Source organism: Anser cygnoides, chromosome 17, assembly GCF_040182565.1.
Source record: "Anser cygnoides isolate HZ-2024a breed goose chromosome 17, Taihu_goose_T2T_genome, whole genome shotgun sequence".
Lineage (NCBI taxonomy): Eukaryota > Metazoa > Chordata > Aves > Anseriformes > Anatidae > Anser > Anser cygnoides.
Genome location: NC_089889.1, coordinates 1,639,431 through 1,662,724, shown reverse-complemented (window position 1 = coordinate 1,662,724; position 23,294 = coordinate 1,639,431). Strand labels below are relative to the sequence as shown.

The window sequence follows — 23,294 nt, the reverse complement described above, 5'->3', positions numbered from 1 at the left end:
CCGGTGCTCCCCCCAAACCCCCCCCCCCCCCCCCCCGCACCGCCCCGCACCGCCCCGCGCCGCCTCACGGCCCGGCCCCAGCGGGCAGCGGCGGGGCGCGGAGCCGGGTGCGGAGCCGCTTGGCCCCGCTTGGCCCCGCTGCGGCCGCACCGCGGCGTAGGCGGTGGGGAGCGAGAGAGGGAGCGGAACGGCGGCGCGGCGGAACGGCAGCGGCAGCGCGAGGTTGGCGGCCGGCCCCGCGGCGCCGCACGGGGCGCCGGGCTCGGGCTCGGAACCGGCGGGAGGGGGGGGGGCGGCCCGGGGGGGGCCCGGGGACCCCCTCAGAGCCCCTCAGAGCCCCGGGCCCGGCCCTACGAGGTCTGGCAGCGAGCGGCTGCGGCCGGGGGCGCTCCCGGGGACCCCTCGGTGACCCCTCGGTGCCCGTGGGCTCGGTCCCTGCCGTTCTCCCGTTCCCGCGTGCAGGTGATTTTATTAGGCCGGGCCCGGAGCTGGAGCACCGGGCCTGCCCTCCAGCTGCGGAGGCGCCGGTACTGCCGTTTGCTCGCTCGTTCCGCGCTTCAGTTCCGTCGCCCCGCGTTGGGCACCGGCGCCGAGGCCGACCCCGAGCTCCGCGTCCGCTCCCCGCAGCCCCGGGGGCCGTGACCGGGCTCTGCCCCCCGCTGTTTTGCGGGCCCCGCGGTGCTGCCGGGTGCCGCCGCCCCGCTGAGGTGCTGGGAGCGGGGGCGCTCAGCCCTAACCCCAGCCCCACTCCGCGCGTCCCCGCTTCGTCCCCGGCCCTGGCTGCCCTGGCTGCTTCTTGCCTTAAATTCGCTCCTTGTTTCTCTCCCTCCCTTTTATTTTATAGGCTGCGAAAATGTTCGGCGCCAGCCAGTCCTCCAAAGCCCAGTTCCTCGACAAGGCGCGCCAGGCCCGGGAGGAGCGCAGGGAGCTGAAGGAGCGGGAGCGTGCCGCCGTCCAGATCCAGGCCCTGGGCAGGAGGTTTCTGTGCCGCTGCCGCCTGCAGAGGGAGGTCAGGTGCGTGGCATATCTGCCCTCCGCTCTCAAGCAGAGCGGCGTGCCGGGGTTTAACCGCCGGTGTCGGTGTTCCCCCTTTCCTAGGAGAGAAGTGGAGGATTTCTTTGGGGCGAATGAATCCGCCTCGAGCAAAAGGAGCGCGCTTTCCATCTTCAGAATTGCTAGGAAGCTGCTGTTTGTTTTTAATCACAAAGAGGACAAAGAGGTACTGTTTCTGCTCCGACATTCTTTTCTTCTTTCAATGACATACGTTAACATTGACTCTGTTTAAATAGTTACCCAGTGTTCCTGTAGGCTCTTGCAGTATCTTTTGGCTTCAGAAACGTGATCTCTGCCTCCTGGTCCTTCTCGGAGAGCTCTTACTGCGGGACTGAAAGAGAAGAACCCCTGAATTTTTCAGTAGTGGTCCTGTACTCAGGGCATAGTTTAACAACTGTTTTTCCTGGTGACCGTGCCAGCAGCGGTAATTGAGCTGTGCCGCATGATTTTGTCAGCTAGGCCAGCTCCCCAGGCAGGCACGTTGTGGCAGCCCACAAAGATCTGTCCTGACATAGTGCAGGGTGCGGGCTGTTCGTATTGCACCTGCTGTTCTGGCCTTGCCCCGAATTTGTGGCTTCAGGGTAAAGCCCTGTGCTGTAGTGCCTCTGTCCATGAAAGGATGATCTTTTTTTTCCCTAGAAAGCTGTGAGGGCTAATTGAAAAGAAAACAATTGAAAAAAATGAAAGGCTGTATTTAAATTGCAGCAGCAGTGGGTGAGTTTTTAAATCCTTGTTCCAATGAACTCCTCCTGTTGACAAAGGGACACGTACCGCAGATGCATCTTTCTGGATTTACAGCATGAAGACCAAACGTGAATACCACATACAGGATTTTTAGGTGCCTGGTATCCCTTTGGAGTTCTGTGTTATGGTAACGAGGTGCACTGCTGAAATCTGTCTCCTCTCCTTCCCCTTCCAGCAGTGCGTCGGTCCCCTGGGAGCCAGGGAGCGGCCTGTGCTTCTTTGCCCTCTGTTTCTGGGCACCCCCCTCAGTTTGGATACCAAACTGGGAAGGCTGAGGAATTCCTCCTATTTACGAGCAGCGTGGCCAAGGAGAGAGCTCTTCTGCACGTAGATGAGCTCTCGGGGAAGGAGCCAGCAGCAGCGCCCGTGGGGAACGTGCCTGGAACGCTTGCCGTGCCCATATGTAGAGACCTTGCTCCCTCTGCTGAGCTGTTCCTCGCGCTTTTCCAGAACAGCCCCTGCTGCAGGTAGAACTAACGTCGCTTCTTTTGTTGTTCTGTCTGCTTTTGCAGAGGTTCGAAAAGCTGTGCCGTTGTATTCTAAACAGCATGGATGTTGAGAACGAGCCCAAGGTCAGCAGGGCGTTGTTTTGTTTCGTTTTTCTGTGGGTGGGGATTTACGTTGGTGGTGTTGGAATTATTTAACTTTCAAACCCCCGCTGAACATGGCTGAGGTTCCATCGTGGCTGTTGGGAGAGGTTTCTCGCTAGCCCTCCAATATTTTCAGCGTCCTTCCATGGTGGGTGGTGTGCTCTGACCAAGTGTTCTCTGGGAAAAGAGCTAACCTGGCGCCGCCGCTGGGTTCAGCGGGGCTCCGAGGAGGTGGTTTTGTTGCAGAGCTTCCTGGTAACGTATTTAGCCCGTCAGCAGCACAAACACTGATCGCTGCTCCCATTCGTATCCTGCCTGCCTCAGGTGTGGTACGTGTCCCTGGCGCTCTCCAAAGACCTCACGCTCTTATGGATCAAACAGATCAAGGACATTTTGTGGTTCTGCTGTGAATTTCTCAAGCAGCTTAAGGTAAAAAAAAAAAAAAAAAAAAAAAAAAAAAATTTTCCTTGCGTTTTTGTCTGCCTGCATCTAACAACTCCAATTTGTCACAGAAGTGATTAGGTTTATTAATGCTGGTGCTTCTTTTTGCAGCCTGACATCTTACAGGACTCCAGGCTGGTCAATTTGCACCTCACGATGCTCGTCACCTTCACAGACACTTCTACCTGGAAAATCCTTCGGGGAAAAGGTCAGTGTACCCAGTTCAGTATCTTAAGGCGCTGATCTGGGGCTTGTTTTTGCAGTCTCCTGAATCCTGTTTCTGCACCTGCCTTCTCCCCATGCTTACCACAAAGAGTTGCTATGCCTGTGCTTGCACAAAGCATGGAATGGCAGTAAGGATTCCTATGAGATGAAGGAGGCTACTTCCCTTAGAACAGCAACAGCTGTTGCAAGGTTTTTATAGGTCTCCAGAGTCTCACTCACCAGAATTGCTCAGAGGATAAAGGGATGTGCATTTAACTCTGTGTTTGTGGAGGAAATACAGAGAAAGTAAACAAGTATAGCGAGGAAATGCGGCTCTTATAGCTTAAATGTTCCATTTTACCAAGACTTGATGTGAAGCGCTGCTAAAATGGTCCTTTTGCACATAAGGGCAAGGAAGTTGTGCAAGAAGGGCTCGTGAACTGACGCATCAATTCATAGTTTGTTAGAGTTTTTTCTGTAAGTTTTAATAAGCTGTGCCACTGTGATACTGGTTTAGTAACGTCGCTGTTTTAACCCGGAAGGTGAAACCCTGCGGCCTGCCATGAACCACATCTGCGCTAACATCATGGGGCACCTCAACCAGAAGGGATTTTATTCCGTGCTGCAGGTCAGTCTCGGGCACCTACAATTGTCTTCGCTTTATTCCGAACAAGCCCCAGTCTCGTGCTGCAGTCCATGCTCTGAGGAAGCTTTTGTGATCTCTGGGTGCTGGTTTGTCAGGGAGAGGGTGGGTGGGGAGCACTGGTGATCTGTGTGGGCATACTTTTCTTCAGAGCGGCAGAGCAGAGTCTCCCTATCGAGCCCGAATACATCGTCTGCCCTTTGTCTCTACTGCCAAATCTAAATGCTACTTCATTGTCTTATAACAAGAGCACGGACTTTTGAATGTTTTTCCTAACTTTGCCGCTGACTTACTGTATGGATTTGGGTTATGTGCTGTCCTGTTGGGGAAAGGAGCTGATGTCGTTCTACTTAATCCTTTAAATTGGAATGATACTAAAAGCAGCTGTGAGCATTGCCTGTTCATTTTAAAAGGCCTGGGAATCTTCTGAGTACAGTTCCTAGAGAAATAAGAACTGCAGGCTGCCTGATTTGAATGCAGTTTCTCTATATGCCGTTATTAACCTGAACCTTTTGGTTTTGGCCAAATATCTAGTAGTCCTTTTTCATTTTTTTTGGTGTTCTTTCCCTGCTCTGAAAACGAACGCAGCGTCTTTCACAAACCGTTATAATCTTTTATCTGAGGACTGCAAGTTTTTTTGTTTGTTTGTTTTCTTCCAGATTTTGCTAACTAATGGCTTGGCAAGATCCAGACCATCCTTGTCCAAAGGCTCTTTAACTGCCGTCTTCTCCCTCGCATTGCGGTAAGGCAGCCAGAGCGGCTTGAGGTGATGTGCAGCCAAAGGCTATTTTGTGCTGTTGCAGACCTCTCTCTGTGCCAGTCTCTTTGTGCCTTTGGGAGCTGATAAAAGAGCTGCTTTAGGCAAATAGTTCACTTTCCTGTCATCGCTTTTTCAGGTCAGAATGCTATTAAGTTAGTAATAAGTGCTAGCATAAGTCTAGACTTGGGAGTGCAGTTCCAGTTCAGACTACAGGATCTGCTTGCCGTTCTGCTGAACCCTCAGAAGGGAGCGGAGCTCTCTGGATAAGTGCAGTTGTGCCCCTTCATGATGAACTGCTGTTGCACACTTATCTGTTACTGTGGAGAGCTCTTGAATATGTCTCCTAAGTTCTGCCTAAGGAAAACATTATTTAATTACTGTCTTCATGGCAGTGGGGAGAGGGGAAACTTAGGAGATGAACCGCTTAACATTTATAGCTCTCTGGGTTGCGTGGATGTGCTGTGTAAAAATGCGTTATGCTGTGAACTGATTGACTTACCGTATTCCCTGGAGTCATGATCAATTTTGTGAACTTGCTGTGATAACAGAAGTGTAAGTGAACGTTCTTTTCCAGTCATGCTTCTTGATGAGGGTAGAATCAGAAGCCAGTCCTGAACGGCTCGGTTAGAAAGACTGCTTCTTACTTTGCTAGGTCAGATACCTTGCACTGAAGTATTTTTCTCTCTGTAGACCTGTGATTGCTGCACAATTTTCAGACAATCTGTTGAGGTCGTTTCTGATCCATATCATGTCTGTGCCTGCTATAATGACTCATCTCGCTACTCTAACACCTGAGGTAAGTGGGTGAGGTAACAGTACCAAAAATCCACTGAATATCACACAGGGCCACTTGCTATTCCATTTTATCAGCTCTTAGAACAGAACATTGGCATTTCTTTTCCAATTTCAAGCTCTGCTGAGGAAGTGCTTGATCCCTCCACATGCTCCGGGCTTCTAATACCACAGGAGTTATTAACACTAGTGAGGTGATGGACTGAACTGTCCTCAAATAAATAAATAAAATGAAGATAAAGAAATATGTGACACACAGCTTGAATTTTTGCATGTCATCATTCTTCCATTTCTGTAATTGTAGGCAAAGGCAAAATAGAAATCAGTCTGTTGCATGGCAGAGGATCTCTGATGGGAACTAGCAGGCTGTCCTCTAATTAATTAAACGGGTCTGCTCCTCTGCGTAGCTTGGTGCAGACAGCAATTGTTGCGCAAAATGGGCATTCTGTGCTCTTGCAGACAGTTGAAAGTCTGTTTATAACTAGAAGGTGGCCTGTTCAGCTGCAAAGTTTTTCATTTCTTAGACCATCTTCGTGTCAAGGACTTACTCTCTTCAACAGTTTTAACTTTCTGATTTATCTGGAAAGGCAAGTAAGTCCAAATTGCTGATAGCAGATGAGCTGTGGTTGTTCTGTGTGGTGCTTCTCAGCCTCACCTGCAGTTAAATTCTGTATTTCAGCGTCTGGCAGTGATAGAATCTCATGAGCTTTTCCGCAAGTTCATCCTGTTCTTAAGCCGTGAAGTGCAGTGCCGAGATGTCTGCGTGTGCTTAGAAGGAAGTCACACTCTGTGTTTGTTGGGTAAGCACCTGTAAGACGCCCTTCTTCTGTGCTTGGAAGAGTCTTGACTCGCATCTTCATTCTCCATGGGTCAGATCTGCCTCCAATTCACCAAATTTTACCCTTGTTTAGATAGTTACAGATGAGAAGACTGCAAGAGAATGCCAAAGGGGGATGCACCACCTTAGTGGTTGATGTGATAGAAATGGCTTCCTGTAGGGTAGCCTCTAACAGTAATTTTTTATCGGTAATCCTTTTGTGGACTTGAAAATCGTTGCGAGTTCTTTTTGTCTCTTTTATCTGTAACCGCTGTCCTGCAGTGTCTGTGCCTCTTTTTAAGTTTTGCTGTACTGGTTGTTCTGCCAGGTAATCTTGTGTTCTTGGGCTCCTTGAATGATAAAGTTCTTGAGGAGGAGACAGCTCATTTTGTGGGTGTGCTCATTCACATGCTCTCCTACTGCCAGAAGTACGTTTCCCAAAAGAAATCCAATCTCACCCACTGGCATCCTGTTCTGGGCTGGTTTTCACAGACTGTGGATTACGGGTAAGTAAAGACAACCTTATGGTGATAGATGGTTTAAGCTTCTATTTATTTATAAGCTGCAAAGTACTTTATGATTTGAGATGAACAGTGTGACCCTATCCAGAATAACTTCTCAGCTATTTCAGGTTATATCTGCACAATTTAAACCGTCTTATTCATACGCAAATGATTACATGAGGAAATTCAATTAGTATAGTCAGAGTGGTAACAGTGGCCGTGCTGGCATGCTTGGTATAGGACCTGTACATTGTTTTTTCCGTTGAGGACCATCTGCAGGGTGGGTTCGTGCTCCATTCTGGCTGTGACCTAAGTGTATCAGAGCATCACTGGTGTTTTATACCAGCCTGCCTTTTCACATCTCTCTCTGGCTTGTCTTTCAGACTGAATGAGTCCATGCCTCTGCTGACAAAGCAACTGCAGCATCTCTGGGGAGTCCATATGATTCGCATCCTCTTCAGTGATGTGCTCAGCAAGAAACTGCTAGAGAATCAGGAAATAGCTCAGCTGCCAGCACAGCCAGCTTCCCCTCAGAACAGCCTCCCTATGAAGAGTCAGTTCTGGAGGGCTGCTTTTGTGTCTACGTGCTGGGGAGGAGAGGGGCTGCATGCATGTGTGTGTTTCTCTCTCCCAGTCTCACAGGAGCTGGACTTTTCCACTTAAGCTAAAAGCTTTGAGTAATTACTTGCAGCAGCTGCCGCTGCTTAGGTGGGGATATGATCTAAGTTATTTGTAATTCCAGCTCACAATGCCTCTGTGACCTGGGGCAAGTCTTGTACTTTGGTGCTGTGAAAATATGTGCTTATTTTAGCAGTTTTTTTCTTTCTTGTTGCTCAAGTAGCTAAAGTGCTTACTGCATAGCTTAGTGCTTTGCGAGGCGAGATGGGGAGGCCAGCTTCCCACGTGAAAAGCAAGGTGAAGCTGGCTTCTGGGCCTGTGAAGCATGAGGATTCTGCGGAAGCAGATTTAGAAGAAGACAGCATGTTTAGAATAAGACAGGTAGCTATTTTCCAGCTGCTGTCCATAGCGCTAGATCCTGTGGCTCATTAGTTACTGCAGTTCTGGTAAGGCTTTAAGCACCAGAGTAATGTCCCCAGCAAAAGATTCTTCTGTTGCTGGGAGCTATACAGCGTTCTGTGAGAAAAATCTACCAAAACCCACTGTCCGTGCAGTGACCCAGTTTGCTAAAATCCCGCAAGGTTGCCAAGTGGCTGAGGATGAGAAATGGTTTGGAATAGCGCTTCTGTCTCCTGAGCCAATGTTTCGCGTGCTTCTCTGTCACTAGATCTTTTCAAGAGAGCTTTCCAGAAGTCTGCGTCTGTCCGCAACATTCTCAAGCCTGTTGGGGGCAAGCGAGTGGACTCAGCAGAAGTGCAGAAGGTGTGCAGTATCTGCGTCCTGTACCAGACCACTCTGACAACCCTAACGCAGATCCGCCTGCAGATACTCACAGGTGAGGGCACATCTGTGCTCTTCAAATTGCTTAATAGTGGAGAAAAAATAGATTTTTCTTATTAAATTCTGTTGACTTGTTGGTAGTTTTATTACTGACAACGGTTTATTGACTGGTTGGGTGGAAGGCTTGTTCCATCCTGCATCATACACCTGATCAATAACATTCATCACTTCTTTATCGAGGATTAACACTCCAGAATACAAATTGAAGCAAGTTTTCCTATAATGAAACCTTGCTTACTCCATACCAAACTTGAGACTGAGTCAGTGTTTTCAAGAAGCCTGGCAATATTAATCTTTGTGATGGAAACATTGAATGCTTTCATACGTTTTAAGAACAAATTGCCTGTCTTCCAAACGGGTAGAGGAGGAGATGAGTGCTCTTTTGGTCTGGTGGATGGAGTGGAGGAAGGAGTCCACAGTGGGAGAGGGCTGCAGATATGCAAATAATTAATCCCTCATTAAAAAGCCTTTTTTTTTTTTTTTTTGGCTTTCCTGGTGACTGTACATCTCCTCTTAATACAGACAGGCCTGGGAGCCCGATGTGATGCCAGTGTTCCCTTCAAGCAAAGGGTTGCTTTGCAAAAGGATCTGTCAGCTCCGAGTTTCACTTCTCTCTTTGAGTATGCACAAATAAGCAGGCAGAGAAAGCTTTACTGAGTGTGCTTCGTATTTTTCCATTGCTAGGCCTCACCTACCTGGACGATCTGTTGCCCAAATTGTGGGCTTTTATCTGTGAGCTGGGACCACAGGGCGGGTTAAAGCTCTTCTTGGAATGCTTGAATAATGACACGGAGGAATCTAAGAGGCTGCTGGCCATGCTGATGCTCTTCTGTGACTGCTCCCGCCACCTTATCACGTAGGTAGCAAGAGGAGGGCGCGCTCTAGATCTGTAATGTGAAACTCTTGTGTTTCTTAGGTTTCAAGAGGAATAGTTAATGTATTGCTGACTTTGCTTAAAGATAACTGGGTAGAGTAAAGCAGCAGGCTTTTCAAATGCAATCCTGAGGAAGAGAGGGCTTCAAAAGGACTTCCCCCATCGGCCTTGGGCTGCTTCAGGAATATACAGCTGGCTGAAGTGGTGGCAAAATATTGCAGAACTAGCTAGGGAAGGGACATACACATTTCTGCTGCTTACGGGCAGCAGTTGCATCAGCCCAAAGCATGTACCTTGGTGACTCCAGATGAGCTTTTGATGGTGGTTTAGCTGCAAGGAAGCTCTGCAGCTTACGTGGCCTCTGTTTGCAACTCTTGCTGTATCGCTCACTGACTTGCACAGCACAAGGGATGGGAGGGGTGGTGGAAAATTGTCCTTGCTGGTCAGTCGAGACAGTTTTCTTAGCTTGGATGGTGAAAAAGGTCTCCTGGGGACTAGCACATAAGTCCTTTTAACTATGAAATACTGCCTGCTTCTATCTCAGACCTTTCACGCTGTTTTCTGTTAGGATCGGATATCAATTAAAATCAGTTAATAGGGTTTAGTTGTTTATGACTTCAGATCCTCGTGTGTGTCAGTTGTCATAGAAATAAGCTGCTGCTAAAGGATAATGTGCCTTTATGAAAAAATTCAAAAGGGAGTTAAATTGACACTTGCACATTTGCATTTGTTTTCTCCGATAGGATTCTTGATGACATAGAAGTCTATGAAGAGCAGATTTCATTCAAACTGGAGGAGCTTGTTACCATCTCATCTTTTCTGAATTCCTTTGTGTTTAAGATGATCTGGGATGGAATTGTGGGTAAGTGCTTTCAGTAGCCTAAGTTGAGGATGCTATTAGAACAATATATGGCATTAATTTTTGAATATGGAGCTTCTGCTAATAATTGCTTTGAAGAAAAACATATTATTGTGTGGCTTGAGAATATGTCCCAGCGCTTTGGTGTCCAGGTGCCACTGTCATGCTTGGCACCAAATACAATGCGCTCGTCTATTTCAAGTGAGAATTTGTTACCAGACATGATGGGGATATTGACTTTTGCCATCTTGCTAGAGTCTCAGTAGCTATCAGTGTCAGTCTGCATGTGGGAATAATTTCGGGACAGCTCGGTTCTCAGAATTGGATGAGATAGACCATTTCTGTTGCGACGGCTTGGTTGGAGCTTGCTGAGATGGCCCTCGTGTAGCTAAGATTTTTTCACTTTGATCAAAGAAGAGGACGTCTGTCTCCTGGGAGGCACAAAATCTCTTCCTTCCCTCTGAAGGCAGCTAGGAGAAATACACCTCTCCTACCAGCATGGGACATGTTGCTCCTGGACACTCCTGTTACCTACAGTTCCTGCGCATTGTTGCTTTGTTCCTTTTGTGCAGAGAATGCCCGAGGAGAGACGCTGGAGCTGTTCCATTCTGTCCATGGCTGGCTCATGGTCTTGTATGAAAGGGACTGCCGCAGGCGTTTTGCTCCTGAGGACCACTGGTTGCGCAAGTAAGTGTCCCAGCTCGTGGCAAGGGTCCTGTGCAGCTCTCTGCTAGTCCCAGCGCAACAGCTCCCCTTGGGGAGAGTGGTTTGGGAACCCTTCCTTTAGATCGGGTGCCTTTCATTCTGCCTGCGAGGGCAAGGTTGGACGTGCTCCCTGGGTTGCTTGCATTTAAGGATACCCCTTCTGTTGTGTTTAAATACCCCGCAGAGGTGCTTCTCTTCTCTGGTGTCGTGATAAGCTGCTACTCGTGGAGGGCGATGCTCTGAAAAGGGACTCAGCACCCAGTGGCCTGCGTGGCTCTGGCCTTCTCAGACGTGTACACCTGAGCCCCTTAAGTCACTTTTGAAGTCGTTACGAGTTTCATCTCTGTCCTACCCCCAGCTATTTACTGTACCTGGGCATTTCTCAGGGGTCTCTGAATCTGTGCCTTTCTTTGTAAGGGACCTCAAACCCAGCGTGCTCTTCCAGGAGCTGGACAAGGACAAGAAACGAGCCCAGCTGCTCCTGCAGTACATCCCGCATGTCATTCCCCACAAGAATGTGAGTGGGGCAGGGGCAAAGGATGGGGGCTGAAAAGCCAGGGTGACCTGGGTAGCCTGGGATGGAAGGGACGTGTATCTTGAGCATTTTGTGGGGTGAAGCTTGTGACTGGAATGCTAGTTAAATAAAGGTCTTCTCCTCCCTCCCCTGCTCTCGCCCATGCATTTCCTCTAAACTATCTTGGTTTCTTTCACTGGGAGAGAGCTTATTTGTGTGGGCAGCTGCCTGAAGTCAGCCAGCAGTGCACCGTGTGGCTTTGGAGAGAGTCTTGATGCAGAGAGCGGTGTCCTTTTGCAAACAGCAAATCTGCAGAGAAGATGAATTTTTATGTGGTGATGGGAAAGGTGCTTTTACTTTCAATATTGTCGGGACCTCGTCCCTTCCAAAGCAGGGCTTCAAGAATTTCCCTGCCTCACTGGGGAACAAGGAGGCAGATCCTCCCCATTTCTAGTGAATAGGTGATGATGGTATAGGGCCAACCTGGGGACAGGACAGTCGAGAGCTAGTTGTAGCTGTGCATCAGGAACATCTGAGAGCCCTGCTGCACGGGAGGATGAGGATCCCTGTGGGTGAAAGCTTACCCGTGTTTTCTTTTTTAGAGGGTGCTTCTTTTCCGAAACATGGTTACGAAGGAGAAGGAGAAGCTGGGACTGGTTGAAACCAGCTCTGCGTCACCTCACGTCACCCACATCACCATCCGCCGCTCACGGATGTTGGAGGTGAGTGACTTGGCTCACAGGAGCCAACAAGCCAGCAACTTGGCCTGGCAAGGGAGGGACGTGAATATGTTTTTATCTTCTCTGTGGGTGCTGAGGGACCCTGTGGCAGTTCTGTCTGCTTTTTGATGAGTCAATGCTAGAGGGAAATGTTGGACTTCAGTTCAGACTGCTACAGACCTGGAGTTTTGACTAGGAAAAATGCCAGCCGTTTGGGACACAAAAATGCAATGACAAATGCAGATTTATGTGTTGTACCCCTGTCTCTGCTGCACGTCTGCGTGGGTGTTTCACGTGTCTTACCATGTGTGTCCCGTGGCTCTCCGGTCTGCGTAGGATGGATATGAGCAGCTGCGACAGCTTTCCCAGAACGCCATGAAGGGAGTGATCAGAGTGAAATTTGTGAATGATCTGGGTGTCGATGAGGCTGGTATCGATCAAGATGGTGTCTTCAAAGAGTTTCTGGAAGAAATAATAAAAAAGGTGTTCGACCCTGCACTCAACTTGTTCAAGGTACGCTGCGGGGTTGCAGATGCTAACTGTTGTGAGTAGCTGCAAACACAAACAGCCTGGCTCACTGTGTTCTTCTCTCTGTGTGCAGACAACCAGTGGTGATGAGAGGCTGTATCCATCCCCAACATCTTACATTCATGAGAACTACCTGCAGCTCTTTGAGTTTGTGGGAAAGATGCTTGGGAAGGCTGTATACGAGGTGAGCTAAAGCTGCTGCACTAGGATATTGTTACTGTTAGTATTGCACTAAATAGTTCAGAGGCAGAATGACCTTCTCCACCTAAGGTAGTTCTTTAAAGGAAAGAGAGTTCCTCTTTGTGTTTGCCTTTTTGCACCTTTCCATAGCTAAGGGATTTTAAGAGGATGTGGCTTTCTTAGCTGATTTCAGTGTCTTACATCTCTGCATTTGTCCCACAACATATAATCTGTCCTGCAGGCCTCCTGGGTAACCAAAGACGTTGCACGTAGCAAATACACGGAGTGACTTTCCTTCTGCATTCTTCTTGTCTGCAGGGAATAGTTGTGGATGTGCCATTTGCTTCCTTCTTCTTGAGTCAGCTACTTGGACACCACCACAGTGTCTTCTACAGCTCCGTAGATGAACTTCCCTCCTTGGACTCCGAGTTCTATAAAAATCTCACTTCGATTAAGGTTTGAGCATTATTTTTCCTGATGTTTAACTCCCTTACCGCTGGCTGCTGCTAGGAACACTAGATTTGCAAATGCCTTTAGGGTTCTGATCGCCTTGAAAAACACCCTGAAAGTAGTAGTATTAGTGGAGCCACGTGCTGATACCAAAGCAAGTTGGTATGCAGCGATCCTGTGTTTTTACTGGGGCAAGAGGGATGAAGAAGGAGTCTGAAGGTGTAAGCTTGGAACTGGAAATCAGTCATTCCCGAGTTTTAGCCTCAGATCTTGTTCAGTCTCCCATAACTTCGAGCAAGTCGTGTATTTGTTGTGCTTTTTGCCCAGTTCCTTTTAGGGATCACATAGCGGGAGGGTGATACAGAAATGCAGAGCTGCTGTTCCTGCTGCTGAACACTAACTTCTTTCCCTCTCTTTGTTGTTCCCGTAGCGTTATGATGGTGATATCAGTGACTTGGGCTTAACGCTGTCCTACGATGAAGATGTGATGGGTCAGGTAGGCTTTTATTAATTTTATTAATTACATAGACCTCATCCCTGCTGCGTTCCCAGCACCTTCCCTGTGCTATCTGTTGATGAACACCGATAGTGAGTCCACAGTCTTGGCTCAGGCAATCCCTCTTGCTCCGGTTAGATCCTTGCTGTTTTCTGCAGGGATTGTCTCCCTTGTCTGTCTGTCTGATGTTTCCAGGAAGAGCCTCAGAAGCACAGAGAGCGATCCTGAGGATCGCTGCCTGCTGCTGTGGGAAAGCCTGTGATGCCCGAAGTGGCAGGCTGTGAATATAAGCAGTTAGCAGCAGAAGTAGGTTTGATCCCTGAGCAGAAGTATCCTATCTTTCATTAGTGTCTGTAGGGCAGAGATACTCACCTGACGTCTGTGTGGCCAGCAGAAGGCATCTATTTTTCTCTGCTGAGCTCTCTGATAGCTGGTTTGGGGCATCTAACAGGCAATCTGTTCAGACTTGTGCTACGCAGAGCGCTTTTCACTCTGATTCTGGGTGGGTAACTAGCATGCTGTACGTGGCCCCATCTGACCGAGAACCTCGAGGAGATTGACTCATAAATGACCTCGTGTTTGATTGCGGTTAGGGCTTAGCTCCGCTCTCCTTTTACAAAAAAATGTCTGTACTCAAAGGCTGGCTCAGATTCAGAGGTTGTCTGAACTCAGCCGTAGGATTCTGTGGCTTCGTTCACTATTTAGCCGTGGGCAGAGAATAGCTCTTTCAACAAAGTTTGCCCTCTGACCCTTAACTTTTCTGGTGCCAGGGTTTTTTCTTTTCTAGTTGAAAAACATTGTTTTATGCTTTCCACTTTAAAAACAAAGTAAGAAACCAGCACATGAGAGCCCAGCAATAAGACATTGAAGGCTGCAGCACTCCAAAGTTCAGGATAAACCCGGGGATTCTTGTTTGCATTGTGCTTTGGCCATCCTGAAGCAGCCTGGTGGGGTAACCCTGTGGTTCCTGAATGCACTTATCCATCCTTGCTAGGTACGAGGCTGTGCTGGGCACAAGGGAGCTGAGCTTGTTCCCTGTGCCAGGCTCCATTCTGACCTTTGAAGTCACCTGGAAACGAAGCACAGAGGACACTGGGAATATGGGAATATGGGAACAGTGAATTCCTGCCTCTCTGGTGGTGCGTAGATGAGCCCTAACTGTTGCTGTAGCAAGCACCCCGAGGGTCCCTGCCGTTATCTGTGAGCAGTGCTGTCGGCTGAGCACCAGGCTTCGGCCTGACAGGGCAGGAAGGATCCTTCCCCCCCCAGCTCGCTTTCTGAGCACGCTCTGCTTCGTGTTTTGAGTGCCCAGCTTGAGGGAGTGAGCTCCGGGGAGCTCTGTCACTCAGGTGGTCCCAGGTGAGACTCGTGGAGCAGATAGCTTCGGATCGGGCTGTTAGACTGGGCCATGCAGAGGCTCTGAGGTTGTTCTGTCTCTGGATTCTGGGTTTGCGACAGTCCCCCAGGGCTCTTTGAATTGATTTGTGTGCGGTTCAGCAGTGATGGATCAGACGAGAGAGGAGGCTTCCTCGAAGATGGGCTGGCAGCGCCGGTGGGAGAGTTGGAGTTCCCTGCTGCTCAGTTACCGAGTTAATAGTTAAGTGAAACTGGTTTGAGGCAGAAGCAGGATTATTACTTAAATTTTAAATCCTACTGTTTTATTGTAAAAATAAATGTTTTATGGGGAGGTAACAGCTTAGCGTGGCATTTCTTTCCATTGTGGTTCCAGGCAGTAATTAGCAATACAATCGTTTCTTCCCTCAGCTTGTTTGCCATGAACTTGTTCCTGGAGGGAAGACCATTCCTGTTACCAATGAAAATAAGTAAGTACAGCAATTAGATTTTTAAGGTCATCACTGCAAAATACTTTATTCTTGCATCTGGAATGAATTGAAATAGATTAGAGTAGAAGGAGCCCATAAATATCTTAATAGAATTTACTGGTTACAGTTCATCGGCAGAAATTGTATTAAATTCGATTTGCAAAATAAAAATTGACAATTTACTTCTTGAAACAGTGCTTCTGAGGTCAAAGGCACACAGTCTGTGAGATTCTGCAGGATTTAATGATGGTGATAGATACAGACAGATGGATTCAAAGCAATTCAGGCACACAGTCGTGAACATAGAGGGCACAGATGCTCAAAGACACCTTGGAGCAGACAGATCTTCTCAAAATGATAACATGTGGCAGTTGTATAAAGCACTGTTCTTCAGAAGAGACAGTGTTGAATTCAAATGTAGTCGACAGTCGTACTTTAGACACAGGAAATCAGAGGAGACACTGAGCCCTGTAGCTATTTTCACAGATAACCGGCTTTTAGATAGTTATCGTAAATGTCAACTCCAGAGCCTGAAAACCAAACCCACCTTTTTGTTCCCTTCATTTTTTTTTTTCTTCTCTATACCCTTCAGTGATCATAAAAGCAGGGTAAAATATCTATTAAGCAGATGCGTGTTTGAACTGGTAATCTGGGGGTTGTTCTCTCTAATGGCAAGTGAAAGCTGGATCCTACCTGAAGATTTATCTTTGTTAGCGTGCTTTGCAGTCTGAGCTTCCCAGTCTTTTCCCCTCTTGAGCTCTGACCAGGGAGTTTGCATTTGAAAGGATCTCTCTGGCTTGTCAGAAATCAGCTCAGGGAGGAGGTTGAAAGTCCTGTGTGTTGCTGTGCTCGCTTACAGCAGAAACTTTGAAGCTTTTGTGCAGATGTGCACACAAATCGGTAGTTGAGAGGGAGCGGGAGAAGTATTATAAGTGAAAGCAATCTGGAAACAGTTCTGTCTCTTAATGGCAGAGCGAGGTTACCTAGCTGAAAACCCACTCGACGTGATTGTGGTGGTGTCTGCCTAGGAGCTGATGAACAGCAGGGTCGGTTATTCCGACTGTTGGTAAGCTGAGGAAGAATGACGGTGCCTCCCGCTAATAAACACTGCACCTCTTCTGTACTCCTGGGATGCACGTGGAAATCTCCGGAGTTTTTTTAGTGTGTTAGTTCCGGCTCCAGTGGAGGCCCTGCAGAGCGTGACTCGTTAATCCCGAGGAACTGAAAACAGGCCTGTGTTTTCATACTAGCAAAGCATTTCATATGCGCGGTATTTCTAAGGATTGTGAGCAGACGCTGAATCCTCTTTTGCATGTACTGCATAGCAGTTCATGTGTTCTAAGGATCATCTAAAATGTGTTGGACTCTAACAAGATAGAAAACGTGGCTAGTGTAAGGCATTGACAGTGCTGCTTCTGTCTACGTAGCCGCTCACAGCAGTATCAAATTATTTTCTAAGCTGCATTTGTCTGAAAGAGCCATGGAAAACTCTGTGCAAAATCATCTGTCGGCTCTTTCCCTTCCAACTATTCCTGCTTACTGACTTGCTCAGGAATGATACCCTCTTACAACCACGTTGATCGGCCATGGGTTTCAATGCGGGCAGTACCAGAGCCCAGAGAGCTGATTTTCAGACCTCGAGAAGTTCCTGTCACTGGGGGCCTGATCCTTTAGAGAGGAGCTGGCTGCATGCTCCCCCTGTGTCAGCTGCTGTTCAGCCAGGGTTATTCAACTAACTGTCAGGGCCAGCTGGTCTCTGGGTTGGGAAGGAGCTTTGAGGAAGGAGCAGGCAGGCCCAGAGACAGAAGGAAAAAAAGGCCGGGCAGAGGAACAGCTCCTCCTGCTTAAATAAAGAGCAGGACCCTGGAGGAGAAGAAATAATGCCTCTCCAGGCAGTGCTAGTGCCCGTGGGCTGGAGAGGCAGGTTGGCAGCCCCGTGTCACACCGGCGAGGTGCGGTGTCTCTTGCTGCTCCGTTTCCCCCCCACCGCCTTGCCTCTTGCCCGCAGGATCAGCTACATCCACCTCATGGCTCACTTCCGCATGCACACGCAAATCAAGAGTCAGACAGCGGCGCTCATCAGCGGATTCAGGTCGATCATCAAGCCTGAGTGGATTCGTATGTTCTCTGCGCCGGAGCTGCAGCGCCTGATCTCCGGTGACAATGCCGAGATTGACCTCGAGGACCTCAAGTAAGTGGCCAGCTCAGTCTGCTGCCTTTCTCGCTCAGCAAACCAGGCTGGTTTATTGCCTAGTTATTTGGAGGCCTGCAGGAGACTGACTCCCAACTTCCTGCTCCTCCTAATTGGAATTTGAGGAGCAGATGGAAACAAACGTAAAGAAGGACAAGCTCCTTAAAGCTAATTTGGAGAAAGTATTAACGAACATGAAGGGTCTTTTCTGCCACTGGCATGCAATGGCTCCTGTGAGCAGAATTTCTCTCTGCCCTTCCCTTTTCTCTGATCCAGCCCCTTTGTGGGGGCTCTGGCTGCAGCGGGCCACGAGCCTGTCACAACCTTTCTCTCCCCAGAAAACACACGGTGTACTACGGGGGCTTCCACGGGAGTCACCGGGTCATTATCTGGTTGTGGGACATCCTAGCCAATGACTTCAGCCCTGAGGAGAGAGCGATGTTTCTCAAGGTAAATGCGGCCATTTCAGCCCAACTTGGAACTCGGGGTGGTCGGGCCAGTGCTGTTCCAGCCTGTTTTCTGCCCTAACAGGAGTATCAGAATGCTTAATGCCTTAAAATCCCCACCCTGCTCCCCTGGGCGAGCAGAGGGGCAGCCCTGGGAGCAAAGTTCCCATAAATGCCCTTGCGCTGCCACGAACAGTCCTGCAGAGACGGCGGTTTTCAAAGGCTAGCGGAGCACCGAAGCTCGGCAGCGTTGTACCGCGGGGTGCTCAGATGCCGGCCCAAGCAGCCGTTCACTGCGACTGCATTAGCCACGTGTCCGTGGGAGCCCGGCTGCTCGCGCTGCCGCTGTCTTTCACTGTCCATCACTTTTGCAGTTCGTTACCAGCTGCTCTAGGCCTCCACTTCTGGGCTTTGCCTACCTCAAGCCTCCGTTTTCCATCCGCTGCGTGGAAGTCTCTGACGATCAGGTAGGCAGCCTGCTCGCTCGTGTCCCGTGCATTCCCTGCCTCACCTCTGGCAGGCCTCTTTCCCTGCCCGGCCTCCTCATCTCCTCTGTCTGACCAGGAAACTAAACCACAAAGATACGTGCTCCACGGGGGGAGGTGAAAGCAGCCTTCCACTAATAGGATGCTCATGGCTGCACCCCCCTTCTCCCACGCACAGCAGCAATTGGGCTCCTATTGCTTGTCTGCGGGGTTATGTTTTCTCCTCGCACGTGACCCCCCTGTGCCGCTGATCCTCTTCTGCACCCAGCAAAGGGACCCTGCATGTGTAATTGTACTTAAAAGAGAAGCTCGTTTCTAGCAGCTGTGGGGAGCAGGGCTTTGGGGTTTGATTCTCCCTGTTCCCAGCAGACAGGCTTTGTGTTAGCACCTGTGTGTAGCCAGGATGAGCTCAGCATTTCTACCCCGTTCCAGGACACCGGGGACACGCTGGGCAGTGTGCTGCGGGGCTTCTTCACCATCCGCAAGAAAGAGCCGGGCGGGCGGCTCCCGACCTCCTCTACCTGTTTCAACCTCCTCAAGCTTCCCAACTACAGCAAGAAGAGCATCCTGCGGGAGAAGCTGCGCTACGCCATCAGCATGAACACTGGCTTTGAGCTGTCCTAGTTGCCGCGGCCCTGGACTCCACGACAGGGGCTCTCAGAGCTGCTGACTGCTGCTGGAGGTGGAGGCCTTCACGCGCAGAGTGGATCAGCCCTGCGGGAGCTGGCTGCTCGCTCGGAGGCCGGAGAGGTGCAGCTGATAGTAGAGGTTTACAGGGAAGAGCTGCTGGGCTAGACAGGGCTGGCTCTTCCTGGGCACTTCTCCAGGATGAAGGAGGTGATGGGCCTGCCCCAATACACTTCACTCGACACCCACGTAAATCATCTTTAAAAGCAAACCCCGGGGGAGCATAAAAGGAGCATTAAATTGCCAGTCAGATCAGTGACCGCGATACCCCCAGCAGGCTGGGCAGGCTGGGCAGCAGCCGCAGGGGACCGTTTCTCTTTTCCTTTCCCAGGAGCTGGTCCAGTTTCTTACTGGGTGGAAGTCAGTCAGTGAAAAGCTGCACAAGGGCAGAAACGGGACTGAGCCCCCAAGGAGACGAGCACGAGGCAGCAGCACTGGATGTGCCACAAACAGGCACTCTTTACTCAGGTCAGGTACTGGGGGGGGCGCTTCCCGACACCCTTGCTCTGTGCAAGGCCCTTGCATTCGTCTCGAGAATGAACCGCTAGTGCAGGCTCAAGAAGCAGCAGGTTAAATGCGAGCAGATGGACCCTGCCACTCTCAGGAAGGCTTCGGAGTGCTGTAGGTTAAGAGCTCAAGCAGCAGGCGCGGGGGTCAGCGTGCTGAGCCAGCTGTGCCTCTGCCAAGCCCTTGCTAAAGCCCGCGATTTGGACGAAAGGAGTTGTTGTCAGAATTTGCTTGGGAGCAGAAGAGGTTTAATTTTATTTAGCTTCCAGAGTTCGGGAGCTGGCGCACAGCTCGGGCAGCCCTCGCTCCCCAGCAGAGTGCTGCGGTGGGGCAGGTGCCCCCTGCTCTCTCTGGGAGGGGAACTTGTGGGGCCGCCAAGAGTCCTCTGGAAACCTCCCCTGGCAAAATTCCTCCTACTGGGACAGAAGTTTCACTTTGTCTGCAGTCTCTTTGGTTAGGGAGAGGCACTGTTGCGGACTCAGACTTGGCCTCTGTGTCACAGCCATATTCACTTTGTTGCCAAAGTCGTTATTTTGGTTGCTTTGTCTCTTTCTGGCCTTACTTTTCCAGCCGCTGCTTGCCTGGAGCAGGCAGCTTTTTCAGGTGGTCGTGAATTTCAGGACGTTGCGTTTCGGGACAGCGTGAGCGTGTGGGGGTGTGTGCATGTGTGTATGTGCTGGGAAGGGGTGGACCCTTCCTGCTGTTTCTAACGAAGTCCGGAGCCTCATTCGTACAGCGTCTGCAGCTTCCCAGCCTGGCTCCCTTGTGCTGCTGCAGGCCCTGCCTCAGGCCCGGTGGGAGCACCGTTTGCTGGGCCGCTCGGGCCTTGCTGGGTTCTGGCAGAAAGGAAAGCCACGCACATCCTCCTGCTCTGGGACAGGATTAAAAACCAGCCGCCGCCTTCCCCCCTTCCTCTGTCACCGCTCACTAACAAAACCAAACTCGGAGGCTGCCGGTAGCTCCGCTGGCCTGCCTCCCCCCTCGTCCCCTTCCTGGGGCGCTGGCGGCTCTCGCCCTGCGCTCTGGCCCCTCCATGCTGCACGAGTCGGCTCGCAGCAGCCACTTGGTGCGAGGCTGACGTACCCTGCCTCGTCCTCTGCCTTGCCTTGGTCCGTCTAGCGGGGATTTGCATCCCTGTCCTCGTGGGGAAGGTTCCCTGGGCTCTTTGGAAGAGGCCCTGTTGCCCGCCGCGTGTTCGCATTTCGAGCAGACCCAGAAAATACTTGGCAACGTTCAGCCGAGAGGAAAGAAATGCCCTTCACTTTGTCCTTCTCTGTTCTGTCTGGCTTTAGCAGAGTTTCAGAAAGAAAGAAAGAAATTTATTTTTTTTTATTTTTAAGTCAATGGCTGGAAGCGACGTTGGGGTCCTTTTTCTGAGTCGTCTTGGTAATACTAAGCAGGGGTGATTGGAAGCGTTGGTGAGGGCAGGAATGTCTGCGTTCAGAGAACTCAAGGTACTGGACTAAGTCCAGAGAAGCTAAAGTCGATAGTAAAAATAATTTGGTTAGGGTTTTTTGTTTGTTTTTCCATAGCGTTTCGGCATTAAGCTGCTGTTGATTGTGTAGTTGAGAGGTTTAGGCTCTGGGTTGCACCATTCATAGTTTGAAATCTTACACAAGATCCCTCTTGTAGGAGAACGCAGTGACTAAATAGAGCACAATGACTGTTCGATGAGACGTTTCGTTGAGCGCAGTGAGGTGAAAGCTTTGCTCCCCTTTCCCCCTTATTCCTCAGGAGCACAGTTCCTAGAAGAGATCTTAGCGCAGCCTTTGCTAGGTCCCTCCGAACCCGGAATTATTGCACTACAAGACACCACATCCGATTTTATAGCTGGCGTATAAAACGTGATCGTCTGGTAAATGCCCTGGTGGCCGCGTGCACAAGGATATCTCTCCTGAGTAGCTGGCTCCTGGCTGACGGAGAGGCTTTAACACGTTTTTCCCGTAGCAGAGGGCTGTGAGCGTGTCTGGTCCCTGCCTGCGCCGCTGCTTGCAGGGCAGGGTGGCTCTGCCGTGGGAGATTGATGACTATTTTTTCTACGGAAGACTCGCTGCTGGTGGAGCCTTTGGTACATCCCTTGGATAAGAAACGCAGGGAAGAGAAAAATAAACCTGGTATGAGTAAGATGACCGGACGTCTCTTCTTCCTTTCCCTAGGGGCAGGGAAACCGCTGCGTGTGGTGCTCCTGCTCAGGGCGCGCGGCAGAGGTGGGAGCAGAGCTTTGGGGCGTTGATACTCTGCCAGCAGGTGGAGGCTGCTGTCACTTGGACGGCCCTTTTGTCAGGCTTGATCCTCTCATGCGCTCGGGTAGCCCTGAGGTGGGCTCCTGGGGTGCTACTGGTGGCGATGAGAACAGCTCTGAGCCTGGAGGGACCTGGCAGGGTTGTTCCGAGCAGGATTTGTCCTTGGGTCTTAGAAGGTGCTTGGAGAAACGCCGTTTGGTCCACAGGGTGCTGTGAGTTGGGTCCTCGGTACCTTCAGGAGAGCAGAGCCGCTTCCTGGAGGTAGGGGTAAAGGGAGCTGGGCTGGAAGCCCCTGCTGTTTTTCCCGTGTGGGGCCCTTCGCATCGGGCTTTTCCCCTCGCCTGGCTCTGGGAACACTTCCTTGCAGGAGTGCGGAGCTGCGCCTGTCGCCGCAGGTCCAGCTTCCCCTCCACGTTCAGGTGGGTACGTACGTGGCGGTGCAGCCCTTCGCTTACCAGCTTCAGAGCCCCACGTTGTGCCCCCCCCCAAGCCAGGTCTCGCCGTGCTGACGGCCCCGCTCCCCGGCCGGGACCGCGGCGCTCGGGGCAGCCCCACGGGCACTCGGCTCGGCTGGGGAGAGGGCGCTCGGCGGGAGTGTGGAAGAGGGCTCCCAGTCAGTGCGCAAGCACCATTGTTTTGACACCGAGGCATATGGTGCCGTCAAAAAACAGCAAAAAGAAACCCCACAGCAGATGCTGCAAAGGCAGAAAGCTGGCAAGAGACAGCCAGGCCTGCAAAATGCCTGCTCCGCCGTCGCTGCGTGGTGAGCCAGCAAGCGGGGAGCTTGCTGGGGCTGGCTCCGTGCACGCCAGGACCGTGCCACGTCCCTGACCCGCTGCAGGCCAGTAGTCCTGCCCTCGATACGCTCGTGGCCGTGCGCTGGGCAGGGGCTGGCTGCGTGTTGGGATGGAGAGGGAGGACGTGCCCAGCGGCACTGAGCGGCACGAGACAAAGCAGTCCTGCAGCTCAGTAGTCCTGCAGCTCGGTTTTCTGGTTGTTCGCACTTACTGAGACGCGCACCAGCTCCTGCAGCCCGTTAGGGACCCGTGCAGGTGCTGAGAGGTCAGGCTGCTGCGGAGGTGGGAGAGCAGGATGGATTTCTGCAACACAGCCGGGGCCGAGTCTGCTTCTGCCTCATGCAGGGACTGTGCCTCTTACCGGGGGTGCCTTAACTGCGTGCCTGTCCCCTTCTAGCCGGGGCTTACCGTGCTGTAAAACTGCTGTTTGGGCAGGGAGGGATTTTCTTCCAGGCAAAATGAGTGTTTCAGGGGCCCGCGACTGCCGAGGACTTGGCCTGTGGTCCTTCTGGTCCTTGTGGTCCTCCGGCCTGGCAGGACCGCTGCTGGCCCCTGGCTTTTTGGCTTCCTTTTCGGATGCAGCCCCTGCACCTCCTGTCGGGGTGGGGGCCCACTTACGTACCAGCCCTCCCTCCTCTGCGCTAGCAGAGCAAATGCTGCCTTGTATAAATTTACATACAGCTTGGCAAAATGTATGTTTGTGTCATTTCTGCAAGAGCAGCAGCCGGCTCTGCTGCTTACACATTGTGGCAGTAATCGAGGTGCTTGAGTTATAGTGAAACTTA

General features: G+C 50.8%; 1 protein-coding gene across 3 annotated transcripts; it reads left to right on the top strand.

The window, feature by feature from the left end:
* Positions 1 to 86: 86 nt before the first annotated feature.
* UBE3B (ubiquitin protein ligase E3B) lies at positions 87 to 21,598 on the top strand. Of its 3 annotated transcripts, none has more exons than XM_066978720.1 (27): positions 87 to 222; positions 845 to 1,014; positions 1,099 to 1,219; positions 2,310 to 2,369; positions 2,712 to 2,816; positions 2,940 to 3,036; positions 3,575 to 3,660; positions 4,335 to 4,417; positions 5,126 to 5,231; positions 5,907 to 6,027; positions 6,373 to 6,550; positions 6,931 to 7,100; positions 7,833 to 8,000; positions 8,690 to 8,861; positions 9,623 to 9,741; positions 10,311 to 10,425; positions 10,861 to 10,960; positions 11,560 to 11,679; positions 12,013 to 12,189; positions 12,278 to 12,388; positions 12,703 to 12,840; positions 13,265 to 13,330; positions 15,095 to 15,153; positions 17,162 to 17,344; positions 17,683 to 17,794; positions 18,165 to 18,257; positions 18,708 to 21,598. In XM_066978720.1, exons 2-27 carry the CDS (start codon positions 854 to 856, stop codon positions 18,897 to 18,899), a joined length of 3,213 nt encoding a protein of 1,070 aa, XP_066834821.1. In that variant the 5' UTR covers positions 87 to 222; positions 845 to 853; the 3' UTR covers positions 18,900 to 21,598. The 3 variants fall into 3 exon arrangements, with proteins under 3 accessions (XP_066834821.1, XP_013028662.3, XP_047929747.2); XM_013173208.3 differs by lacking the exon at positions 87 to 222 and adding an exon at positions 243 to 462; XM_048073790.2 differs by lacking the exon at positions 87 to 222 and having other exon boundaries at positions 864 to 1,009.
* The last annotated feature ends 1,696 nt before the right edge of the window (positions 21,599 to 23,294 follow it).